Here is a 9,823-nt window from a genome sequence, read left to right on the forward strand (position 1 = left end):
ATGGATTTGGGAGGAGGAGGAAGGGAGAAGGAAGGACAGTTATTACTTACCGCAACAGTAAAATGTGTGAAGGATCAGGATGAACTTAGTATTGTTTTTTTAATCTCCTGAAGGGCCAATACATACTTCTGGTTCTCCACTTTGCATCTCTCCGGTAAAGGAGTGACAAATGTTTATATGAAGCTTCTAAACAGAACACGTATGTGTTAGCGTCAAAGAAATATTTAAGGTCATGGCTCATGTAGTCTTGAGTGGGATGTTAAGATTACAATCCTTAATCAATTTGAAATGTGTAGAGCCTCAATTTTTTTCCACCTACTGCCCTTCAGCATTAGCACTTCAGTCTCCTCTTCTGCTAGCTCACAGGATCTTCTACACTCAGAACTCTGTTAGATTTTATCGGTGTGAAAAAATAATTCAGTACTTACGGTTTCAAATATTGTATTTGGGTTTTCTTGTCAATACTGGGGATTGGCCAGTAGTGCTAAATGATGAAACTGACTATGAGAAATTGTTTTATTAAAAATGCTTTATTCATGCTAAGTTCATGAGCCTACTAAAGAAAAAAGAAGAATGAAAAGCTTGATGGAAGTGCAGTTTTTCCAACTGAATGGTAATGTGGCTTAAATTATGATTTCAGGTAAAAAGCAGGATGTTTGGTATGTGGTTGACCTCATGACTGGGGAGAAACAGCAAACCTTGACTTCCTCATTTGCAGAAAGTCTTTGCCCATCAACATCCCTGCTGTATCTTGGGAGAACAGGTCATATGCTTTTTTTTCTGCAGCTTAGAAGAAAATTTGTTGTTGTTGTTGTTTTTAAAAGTTTAGGCTCATAACAAATGACCTTGTGATCAGTTCAGGTTTTCAGGTTTATTTCTTAGAAAAACTTCTGTAAATTATGATTTTAGACTGTACAAGGAAAAATTACTAACTCTTTGTAGCAGCAGAAAGATATTGGTTTTTTAAACTTTGGCAGTAGGCATGGTCCATTATTCTTCTTGTTGACTAAGTGGCATTTATATTCTATTTAGCAGTGCATTCCAGTAGCGGCTGTGAACCCAAGTTCGCTCTGTAATATACAGCTTTTATAAAAACCGTTTAAAGAAAATGGAGATATCGCATACCCACTGAAATTACAAGTGCAGTATTCTAAATAACTGTTAAAATTAGACCAACACCATATAGGTGTTGACTAGTTAAAAGGAATAAGTGTTACAGACTTGTTCTTTAACCTCTATATTAATGTGTTCTGTGAGTGTGATAGTTCAGTTACAGAACACGCTATGCTGAATTTTAGAATGCAGGGTTTGGAAACTTGTAAGTAAAACAAAGTACATCAGAAGAAGCTGTGCCGTAAAAACAAACTGCTGGTAACGTGAGCAGTACCTGTCTGCGGGGCTTCTTCTGAGGTTCCTGTAGATCAGTGTATGAGTGGATCGGGTATTATCTTTAACAGCTGTGAAATGTTTATTTATCAGGAGTGTTGGGAAAATGAAATGCAGAGAGCAGCAAATGGTGTGTGTGGTGTTTTGAAGAGTCTCTCAGATTTGAGATGATTGATTCTATTCTCTCATAGGTTTTTTTGCTTCACAGACTGTGTATTTTTTAACAGAGTACACGATCACAATGTATGACACCAAGAAGAAGGAGCTGCGATGGAATGCCACCTATTTTGATTATGCAGCTACTCTGCCTGATGAAGACATAAAATACAGTAAGAATTTAATTGCTGTCTTTTGGGGGGGGGGATTTTTTTTTCCCCCCCTCATATTGGCTGTGGGTTTTGCATACAGGCAAAAACATTCTGATTTTTTTTTCTATAATTAATAGATCAAGCTGTCTGTCTGGTTTTTGTGCAGTTGATACGCATCTGCCGGTTTTTATCCTTCACATGCCGTAATATCTAGAGCCTGTTAGGTAGCTTCAGGTAAATTCAATCTAAGAAGGTACAGCTCTTGAAGACAGGACTCTTTAACTTTTAGTGAAAAATGGCAGGAGAGGAAGCAAACCTGAACTGTGGTGCACACTCAGAAAAAGCTATTGCAGTGCTATTGCATTGCAACTGAGCTTTTATCAACCTAATTCTGACAACTGATTCGCTGATCAGCTATTCTTTTGCAATGTAAGTTGTAATGGACTCCACAGTTAACGTAAGGCTTGAACTGTTAGTATGCTTTATTAAAATTGCATGTCTGCAGCAATCCAGATAATCTCCTATGTATTTGTATATTGTAGAAATGTCCCACTTTGTGTCTAACGGCGATGGACTGGTGGTGACCGTAGACAGTGAGTCTGGGGACGTACTGTGGATTCAGAATTATGCTTCTCCTGTGGTAGCTTTTTACATCTGGCAACGTGAAGGATTACGGAAAGTTATGCACACTAACGTGGGGATAGAAACTCTGCGATACTTGACGTTCATGTCTGGGGAGGTTGGACACATTACCAAGTGGAAATATCCTTTCCCAAAGGAAACAGAGACCAAGAGCAAACTGACGTGAGCATGAATATTCCTGTTGTTCTCACTGTCTATTTGACTGAGCTTTGTCATTAAAACCTCATTTATATACATTCAGTTAAGGATTGTTCTACAAGTTTCAAGATGGTGAAAAGAATACACAAAAGCAGCTCTAGTTCTGCAGCCGTTATTTTATATCATATTTGATCTTTTACTGTCTAAAGGCAGAGACCAAAAACCCACCTATCTTAGGAAATGTATATTCATAACTTTTACCAGATGTTCTGTGTTGAACAGTTTCTTATAATGTGGAATGGAATTGGTTTTGATAATGTGAAGCCCTTCACATTATAAAAAACGTGCATGGCATTTTGGCAAATACCAGGTATTGAATAATGCAGAAATAGGACATGAGTTATGTCAAATGAGTAATTGTGATGTGAATAATCAACTAATAATGCTTTCATAATTAAAAAGAATGGCTTCATAGTACAGCAGTACTTAAAACAATTTTACAGATCCAGGCTTTTCAAGATATAAATATTGATGATTTGAGAAACTCATGCATTAGTTCTGCAGGATTGTGTTGCCAAGGTTTCAGCTAAGATGGTAAAACATCCATTTGTCTACTTCTTTCTAACACTTACTGTTTTCTTCCAGACCAACTCTATATGTAGGGAAATACTCCACAAGTTTGTATGCATCACCGTCAATGGTGCATGAAGGAGTAACTGTTGTGGTAAGTTTGGAGCTCCAAGAGTTGAATGACACCTGCTGAAAAGTGCCTTTACAGAATTAGTACTGTCCTGGGTTTAAAAAAAAAGTTGAAATGGAAATGTAGATAAAAATATATAAAAAAGACAACTTTGCCATGGTAAAGTGGCAAAGGGATCCGATTAAAGTAGAAAATAAAACACTGAAGGCTGTACATCTACAGAAATTTGGTTTTAAATTGCAGATTGCTATCAAGAAATGCATAGCAAATTAGATATTTCATGAAACAATTAACAGTAAGCCTTAGAATGCATGACCATGTTTCAGGAATCATTTCAAATGCTGCAGAGAAGTAACTGTAGCTCATCAGGAGTTGTGCCAGGCAAGATTAGCAGGAGTGGACCAGAGGTCGCTGTGCGGTATTGTTAGTGCATTGTGGTTAACGTTAAAATTGCTGTTTCGTTCATCAAAGTAACTCCCCATAGATAGGAAACCGCATCACAGTTTTGTTTTGCTCCTGCTGTGGCTGTCCAGGTAGGAAATAAAGATTCTGTTTAACTTTTCTAAAAAAAGAGAGAGTAATCTCATCTCCTAGGCAACATGTAACTTAGAAGGTCTAATGTCCAAGGTTGTTGCAGCAGTTGCTTCAACAGGGCGTAATGGCAGTGTTTACTTACGGTGACTTTGCTGCCAGTAATTTTTGCTTGCCCACCAATTCTGACCTCCATTTTTTAATTTAGTTGCCTATTTAAATATTATAGGGACACAGTGCTTCCTTAATTGTAACAATCATCTCTCTTTCTAGCCCCGTGGCAGTGCCATACCCTTACTAGAGGGTCCAAAAACAGAAGGAGTCACAATTGAAGACAATGGCGAGTGTGTTATCACCCCCAGTACGGATGTAAAGTTTTCAGGCAGACTGAAAGAAAAGAACAAACTCAACTACTGGAACGACTGGCTTTTAATAGGTATCCGAGGTTCCTTGCTTGGCCCTGGTCTGCCGCTCGTGCAGGATCGCATTGCCATCTGGCGGACAATTCTAATCCAAACCTCAGAGCTGTTTTTCAGCTGCTGTGAATCAGTCACAATGACTGCCTAAAGTCAGGAAATAATTACTGCATTCTAGTAATCGTTTCTAATTCATCCTCATTTGCATGTGAATCAATGTCTTTAAGTATACGACTGCATACTGTTTTTCCCAAGGCCCCTGCTTTATTCAGTGCATGGGATGGAGAGTGCTTAGCTCAGTATGTGGAAAGTTGTTTATTGTTTATTTGCCCCCACCTTCAGAGAGGGGTATAGGTAATTTATTATTTACTGTAAATATTGTATTCCGGTTCCTTTGGATTTTTTTACTGTGCATAATGTTACTTTAATTCTCATCATATGGATCAGACGGTCATGTTTTCCCCATTTTACAAATGGAGGATTAAGGCACAGAGGCTGAAGATAATATTAATAAAGTGTCCTGTGTGTCCCAAATCCCAAAATTTTGGAATTGACTTTTCAGGGCATTTACAATTTTGCTTCAAAAATGAAGAACTGTCTGAAGTTCAGTTTTAAGTGATGCAAGTTTATAATTAAGTGATATATGCCATAGGATCTCTGTGGCAGGGACAGAGTGTAACGTTTCAGCTTCCTTAACTGCCACCTTTCTCTGCCTGTGATCCCTTTCTTTGTTGATACTGTCCTGCTCTTGCAGTACGTCAAGCGGCTCCCTTTAAACAGTTTGTATTCCTCGGCAGCCCTCTGCGCGGAATGACCTGTGCCCTCCATTTTTTCCCTCCTTTTCCTTTCCTGCTCTATACATGAGCAGGAGTCTTCCTCTGTCAATTGCAAAAGCTGGGAGCACACTAGCGTCTCCCTCTTCTCACTTGGCTAGCACGAGCCAAAGGAGTGTGAAGAGCAATTGTAGCCGAGCGCTGGATCGATTCTGGCTTCCTTCTTGTGCAGTGCGATTCATTCCCTTCAGAACTATTTCATATCTGGAACATGATCTTCGCCTCAAGGCCACATCACAAAGCAAAACTACCTTGAGAGTGAGCCAGCTAGGAGGCATAATGCGTGTTCTTCTAAGGGTCAGGAACCAAATCCACAGCCAGTGCTTGAGCAGAGTTCTTCAGGATTACGATCACTGTACCTGTGACTGCTTGGGAAGGACGGAGGGAAAAAATGTTTTAATTTGAGCTTTTGTTCTGTGATGTTCTCAGCCTTTTGTAAATCAACTTTATATATGCTCTTCAGCAAAGATGCTGAAATCAAGGATATCTTTCCTAAAAAGGGCCAACTTTTTGTTTCAACGAATGTGTTTTATTTAAAGGGCACCATGAAACACCACTATCTGCCCCTACAAAGATCCTGGAGAAATTCCCAAGCAACTTACCTAAGAGGCCTGAAAACGTGATTCCAGCTGACTCTGATAAAGCCACTATTGAAGAGGTTTGTGATGAGAATAATCATCTTACTGGATGATAGAAGAATATAAAGGAGTAGAAGTTGGCGAAGGACTCAGAAGGAAAGCTACGTGGAATTACTTCACATTTTTTGTGTCAGATTGTCATGTACTTACCATGTAGAATCACTGGTATGATGATGTGTCATTTCTTATTTCAGAATTAGGGCTTTCAGCTGCTTTTTTTTTTTTTCCACATGCAAAACTTTCTGACTTTGGTAGGGTTAGAAATTATTAAAAATGATTTAGCAGAAAGGCTAGCATATAAATGCTCCGTTACCCATGAAGATACTGAGCTAACAGAGCTTTCTTTGCTTCTTAGGTTATTGACATCGTTGAAGGTTCCTCAACAGAAGTGCCTCCTGCTGCTCCAAAGGATATTGAGGAGAAACCTGCTCGGCCTGTCCCTCGGCCAGAGGCTCCTATGGACTCCATGCTGAAAGACATGGCCACGATCATTCTCAGCACTTTCCTGCTTGTGGGCTGGGTGGCTTTTATCATCGCTTATCCAATGGTAATGCTGACTTAGCTTGATGTGCTTTTGAGTTTTGGGAGGGTCAGTAACATTTTACGGCCCAAGAAATGATACAGGAGTTAGAAAGTAACGCACTACAGGGTTTTTTTTCCCTCCTCACAGATGTGCAGTGCGTAGCAAAGGCTACAAAATTGACATAACAGTGATTTCTCTGGGCGTATGTGCCAACTCTGGAGATTTTTTTTTTTTCTTCCCACCAATTCTGGTTTTTTGTATGTGTTACTCTCTCATGGACATGATCTTAACGCCATTGGCTTCACTCCTCTCTTCCTCACCTGAACCACTGTCAGGTGTTCCAGCTTTTGGATCAAAGCCTTTATCCTTCTGTGGTTTAAAGACACCTAGTCAGCCTAGTAACAGGTAGCTTTTGCCACATGAACCAACCAGTGTGATTTCTCAGCTTTGCAATGGAAGTTCAGAATGAAATTGAAAGCATGTGAGTGAAAGTTCCCCAGCCTGCTGGGCCGATAGTGTCATAACAAGAGAGTTCTCCTCCCACCTTTTGGATGTAGCTACCCCAAAAGCTATAGAGTTCCCTTTTGTGACGTGCCTGTAAAAACTTCACTCCACTTACGGAACTGAGGTCCTTTCTCACAGAGTGTACATCAGCAGCAACAGAGGCAGCACCAGCTGGAAGAGAAGATACAGCTCTTGCAGCAACAGAAGCTGCCCTTCCGTGCTCCCAGTGATCTACCCCCAGAAGCAGATTTCTTGGACACCTCCTGTGGACGGGCAGAGAGCTCAGCTACCAGCACACCAAACGTGTCCCCCAGAGCATCAAACCATTCTGCGTATTCCAGCATCTCCACATCTGATGTTGGGAGCTGCCTCTCCACTGAGCAAGAAGAGGGAGGTAAAGTTGATCCAGTGTCTTTCATTGTGAGTCTCTGTATTTCCCCAGTCTGTGTGATGATACAGCACAACAATTAAAATACTTATTGATGATACTTCGTAGATCAGAAAGCTGAAAAGGCCCGTCACTCTCATTTAGCCTGACCATTTGCAAAACACTGTGCAGGTGTGCCGTGCCCTGACTTTGAGCAGGATTATTTGCTTTAGAAAAACATCCAGTTCATAACTGCCATCTGAGGGAGTATGTTGTGCATGGTGGTATATTCTTATAACCCATAGCCATTCTAGGGAGAGGTTCATTTAAATAAAAATACGTATTATTATGATTAACTGCAATCAAGAAATAAGGATTATGCAGCGCGGCCTGCCTTCCTGCCTGATCTTCCTGTGCACTCTTTTGTCCCTTCAGAGGCTATTCAGGGGAACTGCTAGGAAACCCACTTCCGTAACTGTCAGTCAGCATTTCCTAAATTCAACAAGGTATCTGTAAAACTGTCTAGAAAGAGGTTGTCTGCTGAGAACCACTAGTCTCTTATACTGTCTTGAGACATGATCTTTCCAGACCTAATGTCAGGCGTTGTGTACAGAATGTGCTTGACTCTGCATGTTGGATCATTTGGTCACCAGGGAGTATTTGCCTAGTCAGCGTGAGTCCCAAAATGCAGATGTCCATTTGTTTTGATCATCTGTGTTGTTAATGTAAACATGAGCAAAGAGACTTTTACATACTGGCCCAGAAGGATGTGCAGTTGTAAAAGGCTGACTGGACCCATCCTAAACCAGTCCTTGTTTCTTGTTTTTTGTTCAGATGAAGATGCAAACAGAGTGATGGTTGGCAAGATTTCGTTTAACCCAAAAGATGTATTGGGACATGGAGCTGAAGGGACAATTGTTTACAGGTAGAATATCTGCATTCAGCATTAAATAGACCAATGAATATCTTATTTGCATTAGGTCTTGGGGTTTTTTGTTTGGTTGGTTTGGTTTTTGTTGGGGTTGTTTTTTTTTTTTTTTTTTAAATAAAACCCCCCACGTATCTAATAAGAACAGAAATGAAACTTCTGAAAAAGTATTTTGCATGTGTCTGGACATTTTCATGCAGTGTTTCTTCACTAGCAAAAACTACTTTATGTCCTTTAGAAATGTTTAATGACCAAACCTATCTGTTTCCAGCATGAGAAATCCTTTAATATGCCTCTGTAAAATGTCTTCTGTCGTCACTCGCTTTGTACATGCTTTGTCTACAGAGAGTGTAGAAGGTTGATGTGGCTTTCCTCCCTGTCTGTAGGGGGACATTTGATAACCGTGATGTTGCAGTGAAAAGAATTCTTCCTGAGTGCTTTAGCTTTGCAGACCGTGAAGTACAGTTGCTGCGAGAATCAGATGAGCATCCTAATGTGATCCGCTATTTCTGCACGGAGAAGGACCGGCAGTTTCAGTACATAGCCATTGAGCTGTGTGCTGCCACTTTACAGGAGGTGATGGGTCACTTGCAAACCTACAGAATTTGTCAAAGTCTTCTTCCTGGAAGGCCTTCGATTTCCCTTTAGCTTAAGTTGCTGAAGTGCCTGCTGCAGGAGATGTTGTAGTAACTCCCACCATCACCTCTGTGACAATTACACATTCTTATAACAGGGGTGTTTTCAGACCTTTAGAAAGCCATCCCTAACCCTCTACTGATTTAAGGACGGAAGCTGTTGTCCTTTGATTTTCCATCTTGTGAAGGACTCCCTTCTAGTCATCCTCCCACTCCTACCATCCAGACTTTGAACACCCTTTACTCTTGCTTCTGGAGCACAGTGCTATAGAGAATTCTAGCTCTGAATGACGTTTTAGAGATCATCACCTTCGGCCAAAAAAAACCAAAACCCAAAACCCTTCTGTGTGTGTTACTAACTAGCATTAGCCTGTGGTTTACCCAGTCTCAACTTTTTGGGGGCGGTGAAGGGGGTATACTTACTGTCTGTGCAGGGGCTAATGATAAGCAATGTTGTGGCTGAATCTTCTGTTTTTCTGTTGTAATTTATAGTATGTTGAGCAGAAGGCCTTCTGTCACCATGGCTTACAACCCATCGCTCTCCTGCAACAGACGACATCTGGTCTTGCCTACCTGCACTCCCTTAGTATTGGTAAGAATGCCTCTTGTTTCAGTATTGGATGGAGAGCGGTAGATTTTCTTAACTATAAAAAAAAGAAGAGAAACTGGTCTGGTGCTGGGAGCTTGCTTATTCAATCCCAGAAGAGAGAGTCGTAGAAGCTCCACCTAGTGCTGGCAGCAGTCGTGTCTGCCCTTTGACACTGCCCTTGTCCCTGTAACATTCTGCTGCACTGGAGTAGTAAAGCTAGTCATTACCATTTGTTCAGGGTGCTGCATTTTCTGGACAGAAGTCATATAAAACATGATGACTAGTGGTGATGGAATAAAAAAAGTCATGAGCCTCTACCAAAGACAGTAGTTTGAGGTTAGGACTTTTTGGTTTAATGAACGGTGGTTCAGCCTTGTGAAAGGTTTACAATGCAAATAAATTAAAAATTTACAAATATTGTTGGGATTGCCTGGAGTGGATAAACGGGTGTTTATAATAGTCCACAGGGACCTGAAGCCCCACAACATCCTCATCTCGATGCCTAACGCCCATGGGAAAGTCAAAGCTATGATTTCAGACTTCGGCCTGTGCAAGAAGCTGGCAGTGGGCAGGCACAGCTTTAGCCGTCGGTCGGGTGTGCCAGGCACCGAAGGGTGGATTGCCCCAGAGATGCTGAGTGAAGACTGCAAGGAGAACCCTGTAAGTCTTCATCTTTCCTTCAGGC

General features: G+C 40.9%; 1 protein-coding gene across 2 annotated transcripts in view; it reads left to right on the forward strand.

Annotated features, from left to right (window-relative positions):
* Positions 1 to 9,823, forward strand: part of ERN1 (endoplasmic reticulum to nucleus signaling 1) — a 31,042-nt gene that overhangs the window by 16,957 nt on the left and 4,262 nt on the right. The window contains exons 6-17 of one of the 2 annotated variants that reach the window (XM_050908564.1): positions 641 to 763; positions 1,614 to 1,715; positions 2,237 to 2,498; positions 3,120 to 3,198; positions 3,979 to 4,141; positions 5,494 to 5,612; positions 5,948 to 6,139; positions 6,758 to 7,013; positions 7,821 to 7,911; positions 8,301 to 8,490; positions 9,042 to 9,141; positions 9,599 to 9,798. In XM_050908564.1, the coding sequence (XP_050764521.1) occupies positions 641 to 763; positions 1,614 to 1,715; positions 2,237 to 2,498; positions 3,120 to 3,198; positions 3,979 to 4,141; positions 5,494 to 5,612; positions 5,948 to 6,139; positions 6,758 to 7,013; positions 7,821 to 7,911; positions 8,301 to 8,490; positions 9,042 to 9,141; positions 9,599 to 9,798 (1,877 nt within the window). Of the gene's footprint in view, positions 1 to 592; positions 764 to 1,613; positions 1,716 to 2,236; positions 2,499 to 3,119; positions 3,199 to 3,978; positions 4,142 to 5,493; positions 5,613 to 5,947; positions 6,140 to 6,757; positions 7,014 to 7,820; positions 7,912 to 8,300; positions 8,491 to 9,041; positions 9,142 to 9,598; positions 9,799 to 9,823 lie in introns of those variants that run through there. The other variant, XM_050908565.1, reaches the window with a different exon arrangement.

This window comes from Gymnogyps californianus, chromosome 19, assembly GCF_018139145.2.
Source record: "Gymnogyps californianus isolate 813 chromosome 19, ASM1813914v2, whole genome shotgun sequence".
Classification (NCBI taxonomy): Eukaryota; Metazoa; Chordata; class Aves; order Accipitriformes; family Cathartidae; genus Gymnogyps; species Gymnogyps californianus.